Source organism: Tachypleus tridentatus, chromosome 13, assembly GCF_004210375.1.
Source record: "Tachypleus tridentatus isolate NWPU-2018 chromosome 13, ASM421037v1, whole genome shotgun sequence".
NCBI classification, from domain to species: domain Eukaryota; kingdom Metazoa; phylum Arthropoda; class Merostomata; order Xiphosura; family Limulidae; genus Tachypleus; species Tachypleus tridentatus.
The window spans coordinates 124,696,046-124,719,526 of NC_134837.1; the positions used below are offsets into that span (position 1 = coordinate 124,696,046).

General features: G+C 36.5%; 1 protein-coding gene across 5 annotated transcripts; it reads left to right on the plus strand.

Annotated features, from left to right (window-relative positions):
* Positions 1-1,336: 1,336 nt before the first annotated feature.
* LOC143238245 (uncharacterized) lies at positions 1,337-21,969 on the plus strand. Of its 5 annotated transcripts, none has more exons than XM_076478317.1 (2): positions 1,337-1,475; positions 20,365-21,969. In XM_076478317.1, the coding sequence occupies exon 2, from the start codon at positions 20,394-20,396 to the stop codon at positions 21,177-21,179; it is 786 nt and encodes a 261-aa protein (XP_076334432.1). In that variant the 5' UTR covers positions 1,337-1,475; positions 20,365-20,393; the 3' UTR covers positions 21,180-21,969. The 5 variants fall into 5 exon arrangements, with proteins under 5 accessions (XP_076334432.1, XP_076334431.1, XP_076334427.1 ...); XM_076478316.1 differs by lacking the exon at positions 1,337-1,475 and adding an exon at positions 1,845-1,868; XM_076478312.1 differs by lacking the exon at positions 1,337-1,475 and adding an exon at positions 3,837-4,118.
* The last annotated feature ends 1,512 nt before the right edge of the window (positions 21,970-23,481 follow it).

A 23,481-nucleotide genomic window follows, 5' to 3' on the forward strand; every position in this document is an offset into this window, starting at 1 on the left:
GGAAGCGACATTTTTGGGATTTTTAATTGGAGAGGAGAGAAAGGCGAGTTAAAATCCTGCTATTTACGTATAACTTTATACTACTCTTAGTTACAAGAAAAATATTAGTTGGCAAATAATCCCCCATTCACCGAATCGGTCTTGGTGCTTCTAAATCTCATTAAAAAGTTGAAGTTGAGAGGTTTCCTGACTTTTGTATAGCAAGTTTAAAACTCTTCTAAGTTTATTACTGCTCGATAAAGGGAATAAACACACACACACTTTTTAAGTAGTTATTTATCGAAAATATTTTTAATTTACTACAAATCAATATAATTTTTTTTTACTAGAGTTTGTTTGTTTGTTTTTGAATTTCGCACAAAGCTACTCGAAGGCTATCTGTGCTAGCCGTCCTTAATTTTGCAGTGTAAGACTAGAGGGAAGGCAGCTAGTCATCACCACCCACCGCCAACTCTTGGGCTACTCTTTTACGAAGGAATAGTGGGATTGATCGTCACATTATACGCCCCCACGGCTGGGAGGGCGAGCATGTTTAGCGCGACGCGGGCGCGAACCCGCGACCCTCGGATTACGAGTCGCACGCCTTACGCGCTTGGCCATGCAAGGCCATGTTTTATTAGAGATCCCATCATTTTATCCAGAAGATTCCTCAAATATTAAGTGAATTTCGTTTTAAATTGTTTAAAAAGTTATTTGACCTTCAAATACAATGTTAGTTGTAATGTCTTGATCAATAATCTAAAGGAACTACAGGAATGAATTGTAACACAAATAAAATACTTTTAATACTACGAAAATATTATTATGTATAGGTTAGCCTGAGTCAGTTACAAGACAACACTGTGTGAAATAGATACAGATACATGTATTTTGTCGAGAAGTCTCGTAGAATGAACAAAATATTTTGCATACAAACTTTCGAGACGATCTGATTAATTAATTGTCCCACGTGATTGCGGTAGCCATGTGATTTGACGTTATTAGCAGAAGCTAAAGGGTCAATCCTACCTGGTCTCGTGTTATTCCCCTCACACAAGCACGACACGTCTACGAGTCTAATCTCCAGGTTGCGAGACAACCTCCACATTTCTCGTGTTGCAACATTTTCGTACTAACTGTAATCGACCTTCTTACTTCTCGCACGTGAACAGCAGCTTATACCATTTGAACTAAAGTTATTAAACGGATACTAATCATATTTAATAGCTACTGCCATTATAGCGCTTTTGTGTAACAATTCAATGTGCAATACTTACAATTAACTCTTACTCAGTTATTTCAGCTGTTCTTTTAACTTTGATATAATATTGGATTTCTGTAAACTAGTTAATAATAGTTAAGACTCGTTTAGTTTGCTAAATCCAAGAACTCAAACTTGTTGGAATTGATGGACCTACGATACTTTCCTGTTTGCTCCAGTGACTCTGACAAGTGTGAGGGGTCATAGCCATAGATATGTGTTTTCCATAACTGCGGTTGGTACTTATCAACAAAGTTTTCTGTTCAAAAATCCATATAACTTTTTTTTTTTTAGTTAATAAAGTAAAATATTAAGGAAATAAGCATTTACTTCGAAGTTTTTCACTCCCCATTTCTCTTCAGGTAATCCTTCAACAAGGAGAATTATGTAAATGGTTATTTAAGACTGATTGAAAGAACATTTAAAGGGAAAATATAATTAATTTGGTGAATCCAATAGGTGTAAATTTCATGAATGTGATTAATGGACGATAGGCGGTTTTGAAGAACATGCCCTAACTTTTCTTTACGTGTGTGAAACCATTCCTTTTGAGACGTTGTGGTGGCTATTTACTGGAGGACTATTAAGATATACGTAAAAGTGACAAAAAACACATCAAACATCAACTGTAAGTGAACGGTCAAATAAACAACTCACCATGTTATAGTTATGTTCTTTTAGATATTAATACTGTTACTTTGGAACATGGCTTTACGCACTTTAAAAAATTAATTAGTTTTGTATGTTAGCTGTTTCAGTAGTCTGTTGTCAATTATTTTTGGATTAATAATACACATAAAAACGTTAAATTTGATTAATTTAATTGTTCGAAAAGTTATAAAATGGTATAAATTGTTTTATAACATGTATGAATTTACTTAAGTATCGTCATTTTGTTCATGAACTTACCAATGTTTGAAAATGGTAGCTGTATTTATTCGTTATGTAAATATGTGTTGTTATTTTTTTAGTTAATCACTAGAGTGTATTAGACACTCATTGTCGAGTATGCGTCTATAATCGTATGTAATGTGATAGTAGTTACATTAGTATAATAATCGTTTGATGATATCTTTATGGTGTGTTATTAGACCAGATAGCGGCGCTAACATATCTGTCTAGTTCTTTCTGATAAAAAAATTAATGTAGTTTTTAAATTGGCCCGGCATGGCCAAGCGTGTTAAGGCGTGCGACTCGTAATCTGATGGTTGCGGGTTCGCATCCCCGTCGCGCCAAAGATGCTCGTCCTTTCAGCCGTGGGGGCGTTATAATGTGACAATCAATACCACTATTCGTTGGTAAAAGAGTAGCCCAAGAGTTGGCGGTTGGTGGTGATGGCTAGCTGCCTTCCCTCTAGTCTTACACTGCTAAATTAGGGACGGCTAGCACAGATAGCCCTCGAGTAGCTTTGTGCGAAATTCCAAAAAAACAAACAAAAACAAACTTTAAAAAATTATTTTATATTAAAACACTGAATTAATACAATTTAATGGCATACATGAAAAAAATTTAGTTTATAACTTCAAGCCTTCTATAATGTTTTCTCACAAAATAAAGTATTTTCGTGAGTAGTTATTGTTCTTTTGTTGTGTTAGTAACAGTAGGCCTAAAAAAAACTGCTGTTCTTGTTTTTCTCCTCCGGCTAGACCAGTTTAGGCTAGTGGTTACCACGCAAGGGTTGTGGGCGAAGTTTTACTGCTTCTTCTAGCCAGACTTGTTCACCAACAGTCATTTGTTTGACTTTTGTAATCAAGTTTAGATCTTTAAAAAAAAAAAAAGTAATTCTTTGACAAGCTTTGTGTGGGATTTATAAAAAATACAAACAAATTTCAAAACTCTGAAACATTTCAATATGTTTCACAGTACATAAAAGTTTTCAATACACTGTCAGGAATGCATATTCGATACTCTCGAACCATTATGTCCAGCTGACAACTTGAAATTAACCTAACTACCACCACTGTAAAAGGTGATGTAAGCGAGATTAAGATATATGTGAAGTGATTAATACAAGTAAAGAAATGAATTACATTATACACGCCAGACATCTCCCAATATAATATTTTTTACCTTTACAGATGTTGGTTAGGATAGATGCCCTAAGTGACAGTTTAAATTATTATATTGCATTTTCTTTATCTGCCATAGACTACAAAATAGTGTGAAGGGATTTGTTATTAGTTAAATATCCACGTTTTTCTTTTTCTGATTTTCAGCCTTAACCCTACGAGGTAGTCCTGAAATACTTTACACGAGTTGTTATAGGTTAAAGAAGGGAAAACGTTCAAACTTCTAGGTAGTTTTGTGGACAAAATCTGTATTATATATTATGTTTACAGCACTATTAGATATTTGCTAAAAAAAAAAAAAAGACTCCTTAAAATATTTGTCACCAAATTGTAGAGGGTTATGGCAACATAGAATTACAGCACAACAAAAAGTGGTGCAGATTCTTTTGGACTTAGAACTGCATTTTAGGGTAGAAAAAATAACAAAGAGTTGTCTTGCTTCACCAAGGTTCTTATGTATGGTGAAGTGGCCGTGGTTGAGCTGATACAACAGACATGCGCAGATCGTCCTGAACAGGTTTATTTCTCTCCGAGTGCCGTATCCATAGCTAAGTGAGCCTGAACGAGGAATAGGTGGACTTGCCGCACTCTGTGTTATATAGTGTCAAGATTCGGAGCAGAAACTCGACTTGCAAAGTGGCCTAGCTTCTATATTTCGTGACGTGGCCTTGCACGTACAAATTACCTGTATCCTTAAGCAAATGTTGGACATAATCTAAGACTATCTAGGGAATCATGAAATAAATGTTGGATTACTTTGAAAGAGTTAATTACCAACCTTGTTCTCTTCACTAAAGACTTACACTGAGGTATGTTATACGTTGTTGTTGCTAACATTTTCTTATCGTAAGTTAAAGCTGTATTTCACATGCAACAGTTATTAAAATACAACAGTAGTAATATTTCCATCAGACAAATATAGCCATTTAGAATTGTGAATAACTTCCAAATTATTATACCTCCACCAAGAAAGAGTCCTCGAGACTTATCACTATTGAAAGACGAGGTGTTCCAGCTGTTACGGATTAAAAATGGAAAGTATTTAGACTTGTAGATGATTTTGTGGTCAAAGTCTTTATTTTCTTTCATTTTAACAGTTATATTTTAACTCTCTAATCAAAGAAAGATTGTTAGCTCTTACTGTAGACTTCAGTAACACGTATGCCTGTTTAACTGCACTAAAAAATTTTACAAAATATTTAAATAACATATGTCTACCTTAGATTAAGTTTAACCGTGGAAAGAATAAAACTTGAAATTCGTTGATCGCGGCACAGGATTTGTTTTCTAGAATGAACAAATACGTTTCATATCTTCAGCATTCCTTCTGACAAATAAAAATATCCAGTCAGTATTTTAACCCAAAAGTTACAGCTGGTGGAAAAAAAAATATATATATTTAAAGTTTTACTGACGTTCAAAATTATACCATAAAACGTTATGTTGTGGTTGTCTCATATCTTTTCGGCATTTTCAGTGACAAAAAAAAAAGATCATTATATTAAAATAGTTTGTTATTTGGTAGGCATGTGTTAAGCACCTTTTTTAAATTAGTGTTTTTGTTTTTAATACAGAAGAATCTACGTTTCATAAAAACGTATAACTAACACATTTTACAAATGTTGCTTCATTGTGTAATATCGGATAGGGGGCAGTATACAAAGATTTTATTCCATTAGTGCATTTTGTAGTACTTTTATAGCTCCAGTTTCCTGCGGGAAATCTTTATAATGTTCCAAACCAACCACAGTTGCTAAAGATAATAGTAGTTAACTACATCACTCACACAGAGTTGGAAGCTTTCTACCATTGAAAAGGTATTCCATTTCAAACTTGTCAATTTTCAATTTCAGATAGGTATTAATTATCAAAATTTTTCTCTCGTTATATGTCTAAAAACAAACTAGGGAACGAGATAGTTGTTTATCGATAAGAACAAACAAATTGAAGTACACGTTATTATTAGTTATTGTTAGCGAAACTCACGAACTGTAACAGATACGTCATAGTTACAGTTAGGGGCCTATACGAATATCAGGAATATCTAGGATCGAATTTTGAACATATTTCTTTTTAGTACTTCCCTGGAGGTGGCAGCCTAAACGTAAGGTATAACCTACCTAGTATTATCTAATAATAAAAGAAGTAAATAATAATTCGACTTAGTATATTCTATAGACTAGTAACCATGACAGAGATTGATGTTCGATCGCCACGATGTTGGTCTAAGTTCTTATGTATCCTGTATGTAACTAATTATTGCTATTAAGTCACCAGGGGTAAATTATTTACAACCGCATCATATTTCAGTGTAAATGTTTATAACAACGAAACGTTTTTCAGATGTCATATAAAAACGTAAATTATTTTTAATTGAATACAATACGAAGTCTGGATTAAGAAATGAAACAACTGCTGAATTGTTTATCAGAAGAAAAAAAAAGAAAAAAGTTTCCATAGGTTAGGAATTAGAACTACGAAGATTAGGATTTCCTCAGGAACCATTACTCTGCCATTGTTTCTTTTTGGTTTTTTCGGGTTTCATTTCATGTTTTTCTTGTCCTGAAACTTGGATGGTTTGTGAAGTCCGACCTTTTCTTAACGAGTTTTCTTAACGATAGTTAGTCGCTTGTTTACTATAAACGTTTTGACAACGTCGACAGATTGGTTTGTTTTGAATTTCGCGCAAAGCTGCATGAGGGCTATCTGCGCTAGCCGTCCCTAATTTAGCAGTATAAAACTAGAGGGAAGGCAGCTAGCTAGTCATCACCACCCACTGCCAACCTTTGGACTACTCTTTTACCAACGAATAGTGTGATTGACCGTAACATTATAACGTCCCGACGGCTCAAAGGGCGAGTATGTTTGCAGTGACGGGGATTCGAATCCGCGACCCTCAGATTACGAGTCGAGTGCCTTAACCACCTGGCCATGCCGGGCCACGTCGACAGATGATCTCATATCATGTCCTTGATTTGATGATTTTTTATTTAGTTCATCCATAATTCTTTGAAGATTGAAAGAATCTAATCAAAGATCTTACAGAACATTAAACAAAATTTCTGAAAAGTTCAAACGTCGATTTTTGACTCCTCAGTTCACACATTGTCCATTTTACTTTAATGTTGTCGTTATCATTTGATGTCCTTTGACTTGTGGTGAACATTTGACATTAATTACTTACGGTTTGGTTTGCTTTGTTTTGAATTTCGCGCAAAGCTACTCGTAATTACTTACGGACCATAGAAGTTTTTATTCATTTCATATAAGGCCCGGCATGGCCAGGTGGTTAGGGCGCTCAACTCGCATTCTGAGGGCCGCGGGTTCGAATTCCCGTCACATTAAACATGCTCACCCTTTCACCCGTGGGGCCGTCATAATACACGGTCAATCCCAATAATTGTTATAAAAGAGTAGTCCAAACGTTGGCGGTGAGTGATCTTACACTGCTAAATTAGAAGCGGTTAGCGCAGATAGCCCTCATATAGCTCTGCACAGAATTCAAAATAATACAAAAACATCTTTTACGTTTCGTTTTTTTCAGCACATCGTTGGTGTTTAGAATAAAAAACGTTTGAGCCAAATAGCTGTAGTGTCCTTCCATTAAAAAACAGGCAATAAGGATAAAGCAATTTCTGATTATACTTACTATACAGTCCGAAAGAGGCTGCAGTCAGGGACGTTTTAAACACTGCCATCCAATATCTGGTTGTAGCGATTTTTTGTGAATTGTTTGTTTGGTTTTAATTTCGTGCAAAGCTACACGAGTGCTATCTGCGCTAGCCGTCCCTAATTTAGTAATGTAAGAATAGAGGGAAGGCAGCTAGTCATCACCACCCACCGCCAACTTTTGGGCTACTCTTTTACCAACGAATAGTAAGATTGATCGTCACATTATAACGCCCCCACGGCTGAAAGGGCGAGCATGTTTGGTGCGACGGGAATTCGAACCCGCGACCCTCATATTACAAATAGAACGCCTTAACCCACCTGGCCATGCAGGGCCTTTTTATTTTTTGAACAGTTGATATTAATATCTAGCAGAACTGAACACATTCGCCTATCAGTGAAATACTCGAACTGGGAACTTTGGGCATTTCTTCAGGAACATCAAATTATACACTTATTATTTGTGTAATTTGCTCGTACTGTGAAACAACCTTGGAATACTTTTAGTTATTTTAGTACTTCAGTAGTCCATAACCTGAAAATATAACCGTCTTTGTTACACGTCGATCGTTGGAATGCGTTCACCATTTCAACATTGTTTTAACTCGCTCCATCGTTTCTCAACCTTTTCGATACCAGGGGCTGGCTTGCTATCTTCCTTAACTGTTTCGTACCACTGGAAACCGTTACAAATGTTTTGTCTCTCAGTTTTTGCCCGTTTACCTGCTGTAATTGTAACTCACCGGCACCAGTCCTTAATCTGGTGGTTAAGGAATTGATATACCAATGTTAAATACAGTGGTTTTATCTGTCTTGAATCCCCCACCCATGTAAAACAAACATTAAATACAGTATTTTCCATTTTTTCGAATTCTAATTTTAGTTTCCCTTTCCCCTGCTCACAGTTTCATATTCCCTTCCTACCCCTGATGGAAATGTTTAGATTTAACACCTTGCTACTATATACTACGTTTATAGGTATTTGATACAGGCCTAACTATGGCCCGGCATAGAAAAATGTGTTAAGGCGTTCGACTCGTAATCCGAGGGTTGCGGGTTCGAATCCCGGTCGCACCAAACATGCTCGCCCTTTCAGCCGTGGGGGCATTATAATGTTATCGTCAATCCCACTATTCGTTGGTAAAAGAGTAGTCCAAGAGTTGGCGGTGGGTGGTGATGACTAGCTGCCTTCCCTCTAGTCTTACACTGCTAACTTAGGAACGGCTAGTACGGCTAGCGCAGATAGTCCTCGAGTAGCTTTGCGCGAAATTCAAAAACAAACAAAACAAACAGGCCTAACTTGTCCCTCCTTTCCCTGCTCTCTCTCGATATAAAAGTTTTAAAAAAGGGCGTGGCATTGCTGTGAAAGTTAACCTAGAATAATAATTTTTAAAAGTATGGTTGCAGAGTGTCCCGGATGTTCATCTACAGGTTTTTTTTTTAATGACACTGCAACTTACTCGTAACTATTGCAATACTCCTAACGATTAGTAACGTAATCGATCATCATTACTGTATTATGATGTACTCTTAGAAGCTAAGTTCGTTGGAATTGAATAAATATCTGTGTAAAATGTGGTGCTGAGTTTGTTGGAATTGAATAAATATCTGTGTAAAATGTGGTGCTGAGTTCGTCGATGTAAAGGAGTAGTGGTCGGTTCTGTTGTATCTAAAGGCCTTGACCTCTAACCTCTAAACAGCTGTATATCCATAAATTTAAAACATATCGACCAGTGAAAGTGAGAGTATTACTTTTTAAAATTAAAAATATGTTATATTCTAAGGGAAATATAGGAGATAAACCAAACCACAGAAACCATCTGTTTAATCGACTACGGAATTTATGCTTCTACGATTGTATAACACGTCCAGGTAACGTTTATCTCTTGATTGTTTAATTACTGATTAGACCAACAACATATCGCATTTAACTGATGAACTGCGTCCACGTGGAATTTAAAACCCGAGATATACAGATGTGTTTTGAGAGGGCTCTGTTAGACACTAATATTGATAATTTCAACAGCATTTAGATTAAACGTCAAAGGAGAAGGAACTGAAGTGAACGTATATTAATAATTGAGTTATGCGAACACCCTATTAAATCGAAAATTGCTCTTTACTTGAAATTTGAACGTTATGTATAACGATTCTAAGTGTGCCTAATTCTGAAAATTTCAGTGAATGGAATTTTGTTGTTGAGATACTTTATTTTCAGTAAGTGTTAATTGCGATTTGATTTGGTTTGTTTTGAATTTCGCGCAAACCTGCACGGGGGTTATCTGCGTTAGCCTTCCCTAATTTTGCAGTGTAACACTAGAGGGAGGGCAGCTAGTCATCACCACCCACCGCCAACTCTAGGACTACTCTTTTACTAACAAATAATGGGATTTACCTTCACATTATAACGTCCCCACGGCTGAAAGGGCGAGCATGTTTGGTGTGACGGGAATTCGAACCCGCGACCCTCGGGTTACGAGTCGAGTGCTTAACCACCTGACCATGCCGGGCCGTTAATTGCAATGATTCAGGAGTAAGTCTCACAGCTTCCGAAGTTAACATTCGGGTTTTGATACTGGTGATGGTTAGAGCACAGGTCGCCCACTTTGTAGTCGTGTGTTTTAATAGCAAACAAATTATCAGCACGTGCTCTGGTTGTGTGGGCTACGGGTTAAAGGTCAGTGCTTTCCTAAATTCTCTTTGATCTGAATTAAGAAATGGTTTTTGCTGCGTTACTTGTTGAAATGCACTGTAATTTTGTAGTAGTTTGTAACGAAACACGTGTTACGTATGCTTGCTTCTCCTGTGCTCAACCATATACTCTCCTGCTTATGAATTTCGTGTTTGACTCGATCGTGTTGTAGTCACGTGCTTGGCCTAATGTTTTACGTGCCAATACCATGAATCCGAAGGTTCATGGTTAGTGTCCCGATTCCACACGCATAACACAAACTTCGTTTTCTGAGGCAGTGAGTGTTTTTCAAGAGGGACAGTCCAATCACTCTATCCTCCTGTCAGGGAATAGGACTTCAATAACTAGCGATGGGTACTGTTAATTAGCTGCTTTCTTTCTTGGCTATCATATGAAAGTTAGGGACGGCTATTGACAGATAACATTCTTGTAGGTGAGGTTGAAAGTTATAAAACAACCATTTACCGGTGATATTGCCCGGTTATTTACGTGTACATGTGAAACAAAACTTGAATAGCGATGTCCAGATGTCAGTGTCATTTTATATAACAGTGCATTGTTATTTTACACTAACCTTATTACAGTTTAGCAGAGATAAGGTCATACAAAGAGAAAGATTAACTCAACCCAAGTGTCACGCTGTTTCTAAGGCCTAATTTTTCTCTGTAGCTAAGGGATGTAAGCTTGTTTCTGTCGCTTCGACTTTTTTTTTTTTTCTGTCACGTGTCTTTGTAATTCTATTTAATATTTTACGTTAAAAACCAAAAGAAACATTTTTTACTTATTGTTTCTTTTGTTACAAATTCGATTTTTATTTTGAATTAATTTCGACTTATTGTTTCATTAAAATGTAAAACTTATCTGGCAAATTAACCTGTAGTTTTTTGTAAAAAAAAAAGAAAATCACTAATGGAAGTTTATTTCAGATAGAAGTTGTTTGATTCTGTATCTGAGGAACTACTTGGTTTTGTCACTGAGAAATCAACTTGTTTCCGTCGCCGAGGACCAACTTGCTAAGGCTTGGCTTGTCTCTGTCGCTGAGAGCCTACTTGTTTCCTTTGCTAAGACTTGCCTTGGCTTGTTTCTGTTGCTGAGGGCCGACTTTCCTTTGCTAAGGCTTGACTTGTTTCCTTTGCTAAGGCTTTGCTTGGCTGTCGCTGAGGGCTAACTTGTTACCGTTTCTGAAGGCTAACTTGTTTCTTGTTGAAACTTTTCCAATTTAGTGGCTTTATTAAATTTTAAATAGGCAGTTTATATCTACTCGTAAATTTGACCTGACAATTCTTCCATTTCGCTAACACTAACTATTAAATAATTCGACAACGTGATGGACTCCAAGCTTCATACACATTGCATTTTGGTATTGTTTTGTTTGTTTGTTTTTAGTGATAGAGTAGTAAATAAAACCGTGGATCTTGTTACTATAATAATTAATGTAACAGCAAAATAAGATTATAGGCTAGAGCAGGGGAAATAGGGGGCTGAGGGTGTGGAAGCACCCCCTGGCTTGACTATGAATGTGCTACGCAAGCGTAATTCCAATCACATTTGGGGGTTTGATTGTGTTCAATGGTTGTTAGATCCCCTACTTTAAAAATTGAACCACCGCTAATGATTATGGGTCGTGTCGGCTTATACTTTGAACAAAGTTCAGAATTTAATGAGCAACTGCTGAACAAAATTGGTTAAAGTGTAAAGATCTGCCTTCTTCTTGCTCCCCCACTCCCCCGTTCAACAACACAAATAACACATCTTATGGAGATGTCCCATGCTGCATTGGTGGGGGAAAAAAACCCAACAACAATCAGTCAGTCAAAATCTGTCCAGAACTTCCTTTGTGACTATTGAACAACAGGTGGTGATGTTTTTATTTTACAGTACAGATGCTAACGCAGTTGATGAAAATTTCGCAGAAAGACAGAATTAGATAAATCATATTTACACAAGCCTGATAGCTTTAGGATAGCTCATTTGATGGCAGTGGTAGAATCGTTTGAACACTTGTTTGAAAAAATTCAACGTTATAATAAATATATCAGTCTGAAGCAACTTTTTGAGTTTTCTGTTACTATTTGTCACGTTGTTTATAGAATAACATTTTATTTTTGTCTTGTAATATGAATATCTAATAGTTCATTTTGTTATTGTTGTTGCTTTGAATTAAGCACAAAGCTACACACTGGGCTATCTCTGCTCTGCCCACCACGGGTATCGAAACCCAGTTTTTAGCGTTGAAAGTCCGCAGACATACCGCTGAGCCATTGGTGGGCAATTCATTTGTGTGTGTGTGTGTATGTGTTACATTAGTTGGCCAGTAAGTGTCTTTGTTTGTTTTTGGAATTTCGCGCAAAACTACTCTTGGGCTACTCTTTTACCAACGAATAGTAGGATTGACCGTAACATTATAACGCCCTCACGGCTGAAAGGGCGAGCAGCTTTGGTGCGACCGGAATTCGAACCCGCGACCCTCGGATTACGAGTCGAACGCCTTAATGTACATAGCCATGCTGGGCCCTAGGTGTCTTTGTTCGTATAGTGTTTGAATAACGTTATGTTTGATAAGGCTACCTTCTTGTGCTAATGGTAGAGAAAAGTATTGTTTTCTAATAACTTATTGACTTGTGTTTCTTTATTTTTTTAAAAGCAGATTTATTTGTTTATAGCCTGGGAGAAAGTTCTAGTAAATTTAGTGAGTTACTGGAGTAGACAAACACCATCGATTTAAAACTTATCTTTTATAGAAATTAATTTAGGCCTAATGTGATTGTAGAGTTGAGAGAGTGTTTTTGCTTTAAGTTTATGTAATTGGAAGCAATTAAAGTTCAGTTTGTTGTGTTTAAGGGATTTTTTTTTCTAAAGCAATTGTTTTTATCAAGTATTTCAGAGTCTGAATAATTACTTTTGTTAATTCCCATCAAAATAAATAAATTCGTCAAAAATCTCGTACATGACGAGTGTAATGTTGCTTTGTTTAGCCTGACTGAAAAACGCTTGTGATGATACGTCAAGGTTGGAATAACCGAGTCCACCACTTTTGCTAAGTTAGCAAAATGTATTGTTTGTTAACTTTCTGACACTTGAGAAATGACTTGTATACATCAGCACGTTTTCTTTTGTAATGACTACTTGTTAGAAGTTTCAGTATGAAAGAAAGAAATATATATACAAGTCCATATGTAGAATGTTTTTAAAGGGAATTTTACTTTGTGAGATCAAATGTCAACACATTGTGCAAAGCACCATCAGCATGCTAATGTTACAGGGGTCTGGGTGCTTAACCCCCCAGTACATTTTTAAAATAAAAGGAATTGCTCCGAGATTAAATATGGAAAATATTTTGCATGAAATGCAGCTGAATTGCACTGCTGTTCACATGAACTCCACGAACATCCAATCAAAAGTCAACCAATCATCATTCTGTTACACCACTAAATGGGGTGCTAGACTTAATGCATGTGTATGTTTCATTATAATAAAATACAATACTATTTACAAACAGAATAGTTATTAATTGTTAAATTATGCTACTAATTAAAATAATAGCACTACAGTTTCGGACTTCCAATCACCAAGTGTCAACAGAAGCTATTGTATGCGACTATATCAAACCAAAAAATGCTAATACGTCGTCAGATGAATGTAGGCAAAGTAGTAAAGGTTAAATACCATAAGCAGCTGTACTATAATATAAGCATAATTTTCTTTTTTATATCACAAAAACAGTCGTTCCGCCAAACGCCCCTCTGAGTACGTGTGATATATAGTGGTGTAATTAGTAACTATTATATACAATAGTTTGAGTAATGGAATTGCTGGAAATACTTTTTAATAATGGAATTAATAAGAGTAATCTATAGTATATATGGTGGGATTAGTAAGGATAATTTTTGATATATATAGTCATGTGAAAAAGTTAGGACACCCTATGAAAGCATGTGTATTTTTGTAACATTTTTGGATATATAGATATTTAATCTCAATTTCAACAATACTGAGAGATTATAGGAATATAACTAAACAATTATAACTGAAAAAAAGACTTTTCAAGATCTTCTGTAAATGTAATTCTACATAAATGTATATTCTAACTGAGGAAAAAGTTAGGACACCCTACTCCCTAATCTAGTGTTACCCCCTTTGGCTGAAATAACTGCAATGAGACGCTTCTTGTAGCCATCTACCAGTCTCTGACATCGGTCTGAAGAAAGTTTGCCCCACTCTTCAATGCAGAAGTCTGTGAGATGTTTGAGGGGTTTCTTGCATGAACAGCTCGTTTCAAGTCACCTCACAATATCTCAATGAGATTAAGATCTGGGCTTTGACTCGGCCATTCCAGGACCCTCCATTTCTTAGTTTTCAGCCAGTCCTTGGTGGATTTACTGGTTGTTTTGGGTCATTGTCGTGTTGCAGGGTCCAGTTCCGTTTCAGCTTTAATTTTCTTACAGATGGACTCACATGTTCCTCAAGCACCCTCTGATACACAGTAGAATTCATGGTGGATTCTATGATTGTGAGCTGTCCATGTCCTGCTGCAGCAAAGCAGCCCTAAACCATGACACTTCCCCCTCCATGCTTCACAGTTGGTATGAGGTTCTTTTCCTGGAATGCTGTATTTGGTTTACGCCAAACATGTCCTCTGTTCTGGTGTCCAAATAATTCAATTTTGGACTCATCTGTCCAAAGAACATTATTCCAGAAGTCCTGGTCTTTGTCTACATTCTCTCTGGCAAACTTCAGTCTGGCCTTGATGTTTCTCTCAGAGAGCAAAGGTTTCCTCCTTGCACACCTCCCATGCAAGTTAAACTTGTGCGGTCTCTTTCTGATTGTAGAGGCATGCACTTTCACATCAACAGTAGCCAGAGCCTCCATGATGACATGTTAGGGTGTTTGGAGACCTCTTTTAGCATCTTGCGGTCTGCTCTCAGGGTGAATTTGCTTGGATGACCAGACCTGGGCATGTTGGCAGTTGTTTTGAAAGCTCTCCACTTGTTGACTATTGATTGTAGAGGCATGCACTTTCACATCAACAGTAGCCAGAGCCTCCTATGATGACATGTTAGGGTGTTTGGAGACCTCTTTTAGCATCTTGCGGTCTGCTCTCAGGGTGAATTTCTTGCGCATGTTGGCAGTTGTTTTGCCCTCCACTGACAGGCACTTTCACATCAACAGTAGCCAGATTGATGACATGTTAGGGTGTTTGGAGACCTCTTTTAGCATCTTGCGGTCTGCTCTCAGGGTGAATTTGCTTGGATGACCAGACCTGGGCATGTTGGCAGTTGTTTTGAAAGTCCTCCACTTGTTGACTATTTTCCGGGAAGTGGAATGGCTGATTTCAAAATCATTTGGGATCTTTTTAAATCCCTTACCAGACTCATAAGCTGCTACAATTTTCTTTCTGAAGGCCTTAGACAGCTCTTTTGCTCTCACCATGGTGCTCACTCTCACTTCAACAGTCAGGAGCACACCAAACTAAATGTCTGAGGTTTAAATAGGGCAAGCCTCATTCAAAATGCTGAGTAACGATCTTCTAATCATGTGCACCTGGTGTGATACACCTGTGTGTGAGTTGAGCCATTTTAAGTGGGAATAAATGTGAGGGTATTCTAACTTTTTCCTCAGTTAGAATATGCATTTTTGTAGAATTACATTTACAGAAGATCTTGAAAAGTATTTTCTTCAGTTTTAATTGTTTAGTTATATTCCTATAATCTCTCAGTACTGTTAAAATTGAGATTAAATATCTATATATCCAAAAATGTTACAAAAATACACATGCTTTCATAGGGTGTCCTAACTTTTATACATGGCTGTATATAGTGGTTGGTTTAAGAGGGATAGTCTTTTAGTACAGGTTGTGGTTGGTTTAGTGGGGATAATGTTTAGTAGGTGTAGTGGGAATACTGTTTAATAGATGCAGTGGTTGGATTAGTGAGGATACTGTTTAGTGGATGTAATAGGTGAGATATTTTTAGTAGATGTATTGGTTGGATTAGTGAGGATACTGTTTAGTGGATGTGGTAGGTGGGATATTTTTAGTAGATATATTGGTTGGATTAGTGGAGATACTGTTTAGTAGATGTAGTGTTTGGATTGATGGGGATAGTGTTTAGTAGATGTAGTGTTTGGATTAGTGGGGATATTGTTTAGTTAGTGTAGTGGTTGGATTAGTGGAGATAATCCTTAAAAAAAAAAAAATTTTGTTTGATCATTTTTGGTTGTTGTTAAACACAAAGCTACACAATGAGTTATTTCAAGACCTGGTATGGGTATTTAAAATAAAGTAGACAACAACGTTTCGACCTTCTTAAGCCATCTTCAGGTTAACAAAAAGATACATTTTTTCTTCAAGTGAGTTTCCAGTTATCACAAATGAGCTATGTGTGCTCTGCCCATCACGAATATCGAAACCCGGTTTTTAAGCGTAATTTTTTTCTTTTCTTGTATTGAAATATTTTACCACCATATTTTTTTATATTAATGATGGTCTTCAAGAAATAACTTGAGATCGGGAAAGCTAATAATTGTTCCTGGTCTTGAGGAATTAAGAATAATTTCTCTTTGAGATTTGATATACAATGATGTAATCTTACTTTATCAACTGAAATATTGACAGAGTCTAATAAAGTGTGAACTACGAGACTTGGAAACGTTCAAGCTGCAAGGCTTGTCACAGTAACCAATGACGAAAGACTGTTGGAAAAGCTAAGTCCCAAGACCTCTCATTGTAACCACTTACGTGACTTAATAAAAATGCATATTACAGTGACAGAGGCTGTTTTTAAGCGGGCGTGGCCTAGTAATGAGTGGAAAGGACTGCAAATCCAAAGGTACATGGTTCGTTCTGTTGTCAAAAATTCGCTTTCTGCACTTTGAGACACTGAGCGCATTATAAAGGTGATTACTCGATTAGAGTGGCCACGGGAATTGATGGTGTTGATAAAAAGGGTACAGACCCCCACCAACGAATTTTAAACCCGTTTTTTCTCACGGAATTGTTAGGCTTTATAAGAATTTAACAACAAAATTGTCTCGTCTTTCGCAATAATGTGTTTTTTTTTTTCTTATAGCAAAGCTACATTGGGCTATCTGCTGTGCCCACCGATGGAAATCGAATTCCTGATTTTAGAGTTTGTAAAACCATAGGCTTATCGCTGTCCCACTCTGTGGATATATTCTGGGTCAAGTTCAGCTGTTTCATTGCCCCGAAAGAAACATCTTCTTAGACATAAATATATATTCGCGTACACACTCTTAATATTATTGTAGATTATGCGGGAAATGTGCCGGAGTTAATATTATGGAAATAAAGTTATGATAAATTTCACGGGATAATAATAATGTAGAACAGGTTCATTGTTAACAAAGCCCCCGTTTTTACGGTTGTACAAACTTATTTCCTGGCTTTGTTGACTCTCTAATAGGATGTAAGTACATATTCAAGAGACGTTTACTTCCTTATTGTTGCCTACATCGATAGGTCTACCAACATTTGTGGGAACCTTATCTATTCTTTGACACTGTTTGTCATGCTATATATGTGTACAATTCAAAGTTTGACAATTTAATTATCTTAAAAACAATATCTTGGCCACAGAAATACAGTCAAAATTTATTACACTCGGTGCGTGACAGAAAAAAATAATCTATGTAAGATACACTGACGGAATCTAGTAATAGCGCAATACTGATGCGGACTTAGCCAACTTAGCGATCTCGTTGTACCGTTGTCGAAAAAACGTGCTCCGCATTTTGAGGTCGTTGGGGCGCTGAGTAGCAATGAAACCCAAGCACTCACTTTATCAGACAAAAGTTGACAGTGGATACTGCTGACTAATTACTCTCTGGTCTGTCGTTTGAAACTTAGTGAGAGCAGATAGCATTTATCCAAGATATCGGCATGAATATTGATACTAGATGTACTTGAAAGTGTTATAGAACCAAATAGAAATAAATAGAACCAAAATTAAAAATAAATATTTTCATTTCTTGGTGTGTTCTACCATATAGAATGGATAATTCTTCTCGTGATTCATGGCATGCGCTCGTTTTACTGGCGTTACAACAGTACAAATTGCAACGTTAAGCGTTCATTATGTAACGTCATTTTAGTGCTTACTGACTGACTTACAGACAACACATTATGTTATAAAGGTACAAGCAGTTAAAACAGATGGCTCCTCCAGGCGACCTCCGGTTCCCTTTCAGGAAAATGAAATGCATATCTTAGAAGTAGCAGTGATAATATAGAAATCACAGTTTCTCTTAAAAAGAGGGCAGTGTGGCAATTTGCTGTTGAGTTTTAAAGATATTAACCAGTCAAGAGACGTACACAGTGTGCAGCGGCTATTATATACAAGATGGTCTAATACGGGCCATAACCACACATGTAAATTCGGTATGCCATTTTTGGAAAGATTCTGTACATTTATCCTTTTAATTAATTTGTATTGTTGTTTAAAAACAAGTAGTCTAAACTGTCGGACTTTCTAAAAGTTGATAGAACTTTATATTGTTATTTCGCCATCTGGTGGTAATAAACATAACCTTCAAACTTTACTCATGTTACCGTTTTGGAAAGTTCTTCATTTATACAGTAAAACCGATCCGTTCACCTAACTGGCGTATTTATAGCATGGCCCCCAGTGGCTCAGTGGTATGTCTGCGGACTTACGCTAAAAACCGGGTTTCGATAACCTTGGTGGGCAGAGCACAGATAGCTCATTGTGTAGCTTTGCGCTTAATTAAAAAAAACAACAACAACATTTATAGCATGACCTACAGGTACGCAATATTTCATTTGAAAAATCGTTACGATTCCTATAATGTGGTGGTCGTATCAACCATAATAATGCAGCACGTTGCTCCTTCCCATGATGGGAGGTCTTATCAGTGAAAACAGATGAGGACCACTTGCAGTGTTAGCAAAGGTTCGGAATTCAATTCCCAAAGTCGTTTTTTTTTTTGCGTCGAATACTTGATATTATTTAATAGAAAAAAATAGTTTTGTAATTTATAGTCTTCTGCTAATTCTGTATTTATCCAACTGTACTAGAAAAAAAAAATCTGGATATCCTTAGCTCCACCTACCGAGTGCTAGTGCAACAAAAAATCTGAACGTCATTGGCGCCACCTGCTGTGCGTTTGAGAAGCATGGCGTTAAAATCAACATACATAATCGCCTTATGATGGGATTTTAAATTTCTTAGTTGAAGAGATGCACATGGGAATATAAACACGTTTTTCTTGTAAATTTCGTATGGTGGGAACTGAAAACCACGTGGATGGCTACATTTAATTTCTTTAAAAACTGTTCCCAAAACTAAAGACTCTTGAGCTAATAATAAACCATAGATGGCCTTCAGTGGCGTCTCAAAAACTGGATTACATACTCCGTTCTCTATCTTACGAATAATCAATGTTCTTGTGTTTCTTGACTCTTATTTCATTTGTTGTTAACCGGCCTACAAAACAACCTGTTTTAAGTACGTGTACACGAGCAGCACGTGATTCAGGAACACCTCCACAATTTTAAATCGACGCATTCAAATCGAATTCGAATTTATGATCAGTTTAGTAAATTGGTTGACATTACATTGTAACATGGAATAGTTTGGATGTGTTTAATACCTTTTCCTTCCGAAACCTTGGACGTAAGTTATTATACCAACGTTTTGGGCAAACCCGACTTCTTGAATTTTCACGTTTCTCTTGCATAAAACCGGTTATTCTGCTATAGTGTACCGCTTAGGGCGGCTCCCACTACGTCGCCCACCTTGCTCGAGAAGTGTCGGATCTTAACTCGATTCGAGAGGTTGAAAGACAAGAAAGGGTTCCAGGTGGCGAGTCTTGTAGGACTGACAGCCCATACTTTTCCTAGAAGCGCCTACATGCGGTAATTTAAGTATCAAAGTTACCCTTATTTACCTTAACCTCTTATTCATAGGCGCAAAGAGAGGGTGTTGAGGAGGACGTTCATCAAAATTTAAGCACATTTGTAGTTTTTAACTGCATAATCTAGCTATCAAACTATTTGTAGTTCTTAACTGCATAATCTAGCTATCAAACTATTTGTAGTTCTTAACTGCATAATCTAGCTATCAAACTATTTGTAGTTTTTAACTGCACAATCTAGCTATCAAACTATTTGTAGTTTTTAACTGCATAATCTAGCTATCAAACTATTTGTAGTTTTTAACTGCATAATCTAGCTATCAAACTATTTTCAACGCACAAGAACTCATAAAGAAACAAAAAGCACCCCACCCAAAAAAGGACAGATCCACAAATCTACCTCTGAGCCTTGACGACGTCACTATTTTAGACACATATTTTTGGCCACAAATACCCTAGACAGAATAGTATTACGCTAAACGGGAAACCAAATACTGCATCATATGTTGCTTTTATCGTTATAATATTCACCCCACCTCTACAGGGCTATGTTATTTGTTTTATTTCAGGATATTTTAAACGCTACTCTGCCCAGTGAGGCCAAATTGCAGTGGACCTCCTTTTATTAGATATGCCGCTGTGAGTAATAAAGATATCGAAACCGATCACGTCGACGTAGTTCACAGTAGTGTCGTAGTTCATTTAAAGCTTTGCTAAGAAAGTTCGGTATAATTTTTAAAAAGTATATATATATAATTAGAAGCCTGTGGTTTGCTCATTTTTTTTCTTTTTCTTCCCGTCAGAAGCGGTTCTTCTTGTGAGTGTGGCCAACATGGACCGAAACATACCCGACGTCAGGAATATCTTCTACAACCCAAATAAGGATTCAACACCTAACGGTTTGCAGGAGGTTTGTGAGTATGATTGTTCTCCAGGTACCAGAAGGAAGAAAAGAGATTTTGATGGGATCCCTGATGAATTCCTCGAGGAAAGCCCCAGGGAAGTAATAGAGGGTGAAGAGGGGAGGAGTGGGTTAGAGAAGTCTAACCCAGAAAATAAGAAAAGTAGAACCAAGAAAAAAAACAAACCTCCTACGGACGAAATTCATACTTCATCAGATCATAACAGGAACAATACTACTTCAGATGGCAAATGTGGTACTTATGGAACAAAGACTCTGACCGACAAAGACATACGCCATCTTGAGCGTCACTTGTCCATGAAAAAAACGATTAGAAAACAAATCAGCAGGAATCTCGCTCAAGCATTCGTGGAAGATCCTATTGCTGTCCAGTCCGACAGTCCGTCCAGCGGGTCAGCCTCTGCTGATCAACCATCTGGAAAGGCCACCAATCGTAGCTTCACCTTGACCCGTGCAAAGGTAACAAAATCTGAACAGAATGTTCTAGATATGTTAAGAGAAACCAGAGATAATCCGCAGTCCGGTCATTCTAGTCCTTCTAATCCATCACCCTGTGAAGACCAAAAGAGGCACTCTCGACAAAACGGAGCGCCACATATTAAAGATTACACCTCTGAATCAAAGGATGATGCAAATTCAGGGGACAGATTTTCCTTTTGGAAAATGTTCTCCATCTGGGGAAGAGGAAAGCGCTAGAAGACAATTAGTTTTTTTTTTAAGTGACTGACTTTGAAGAGAATTTTAGTGAATTTTCCTGAAAAAACAACTATTTGTTAAAAGAATTAATTTCACCAATTGAAAAAAAAAAACATTAGGCACGAAACTTTAGAACTTGTTTACAAATATCGACCAAAAACGGTCATTCGCATAATAAAGAAATAAGTTCTTTCAGAGTTCTATTGAAAGAACTAAATAGTTTTCGTGGTTTTGGGTTCCTATATTTGTATAAACGTTTCTTTGTTCTCGAGGCTTACGGCAACTGTTTTGTTTTTCTCTGGCCAGGTGGAGGTCGTCATCTAGTCACTCTAAGCATGAATTGATAGTTAACTGTGGTGCTTATCTCTTTAAGTATTCCTCTACTAACAAACCACTTTTTTTAAATCTAGCCTTCATTAAAGAAGCATCGAAATTGATCATTAAAAAAAGAAAAGAATGCCTCGTATTTTAAACAAATATCTTTACCCATTCTTTTATCTCAAGTTTATTTCTTTTCTTTTTTGCTCTCTTTGGATTGGGCCGAAGTTTCGTTGAATCAGTCCTCGAAAGTTGTTGTTTATGAGATTCCTCTTTACGGTATATTTTAAACTGAAGGAGAAAAAAAGAATAGGTGTTATAATATCGTGCGGTGAACAAGCTAGAATCCATTTTGTACATGATTTTAGATAATTTTACTATGGATATTTTCTTGTATTAAATAGAATCCATTTTGTACAGAAGTCCTGGGTGTATTACCAATAAAACTGAGATCGGTAACCTTGTTTAAACACCCTGCTGTCTTTTAGTGCTTTATTTTATCGGTTTCTGGTAGGATTTTTAAAAAAGTTATATAATTGCATACATTACTGGCCAGTGAGAACACTAGAACATTTTCCTTTAATACTTCCTCAGATAACAAATCATTGTCGATGTATTTCAATAATATGCTTTTTTTTTCTCATTGATTTCTTAACCTCTAGTTCTAAAACTTTGATAGTTCCGAGCAAATCACTTTTGTTATATCGTTTTAGTTGTTTGAGGGAGGGTGATTAAAGTAAAGCCTCGATAATCAGACATGATCAAATCTTGTTGGCACTGAATAATATAAATTGAATTAAGATTTGAATTTAGATCGATTTTTTCGCTGAATTTGATCTCGGAGACGAACCTCAATTTATTACGTTAAGTATTACGATTTATCCCGGACGAGCCTCAAATTTATTACGTATCGTATTACAATTTGAAATCACCTGAAACTGGGTTAAATTTAGAAATTAAATAAATATCGATATGCACCCAATTTATGACACTTGCCAGCAAGAGTGATACACAGTTCTCGTTTTTAATACAAATATATTTTAATATTCAAACAATATAATTTACAATAACGGTTATTACAAATAATGATCTATATACAAAAGCTTTGCAAACTTACAGACAGTATTAAGTTCTCTATCTACTCTGCAACTTTCTCGATGGTTCACGATGAGAGAATTCATTTCGAATTGGTGTTGGTACAATTTATTTAATGCCGGGTGTATTAAAACCGTATTATAGTGGATATCTAAATCGCTTCTCTCAAATTATCAAGGGTTTTGTTTATTATCTATAGTAGCTTCATTAGACATTTGAACAAGAAATAACCTTTCAAAGTAAACAGTTGAACAAAATACAAGACCTCATCGAGGTAAACAGTTGACCCAAACTCGATGTTAGATATAGTTAGATTTTGTGGACAGGAAGAGTACCTATACAAACAATGTCCACCTAGCAAAACGTTTAAGCAGGTAACGGTAAATAACCTGCTTTAAGGAAGAAGGAAAACATTAGATGCGATGGTAATAAATTCTAGAAGAACTTTTATTTGAAATAAAGTTTTGGGTCTAAACCTGTCTTTATGCGAAGTTTGTTAAAGAATGGTTTAGGCTCGAAACGTTATGTCAAATAAATGTTTCCCTAGATTTTACTACCATCATATGTAGTAGTACTTCTTTCTTAAACTTTGTCTCATATCTTCTATACGGTTTTATATTATACATATATTTATGTGTCTATTGAAAGGTAAAGAACATGCCAGTTTAACAAAAACAGCGCCAGCTTTAAGTGAAATCAAACTACCGACTTTAAGTCATATCGTCTAAGTCACTGGACTATCACGCTTGAAGGTCAGTGATGGTTTTAGCACGTGTTTCTATCGGCAAGATAAAGCATTGCCCTATTTTGCGCTTAGTGCTCATGGAGAAATTGGACGGTGTCCTACTAGTGTTCCTGAACTGGCCTTCGGAATCATAACCCTAAGTGA

Excerpts from the sequence above, each read along its gene's own strand:
- LOC143238245 (XM_076478317.1), top strand. The coding sequence starts at position 20,394 with ATGGACCGAAACATACCCGACGTCAGGAATATCTTCTACAACCCAAAT.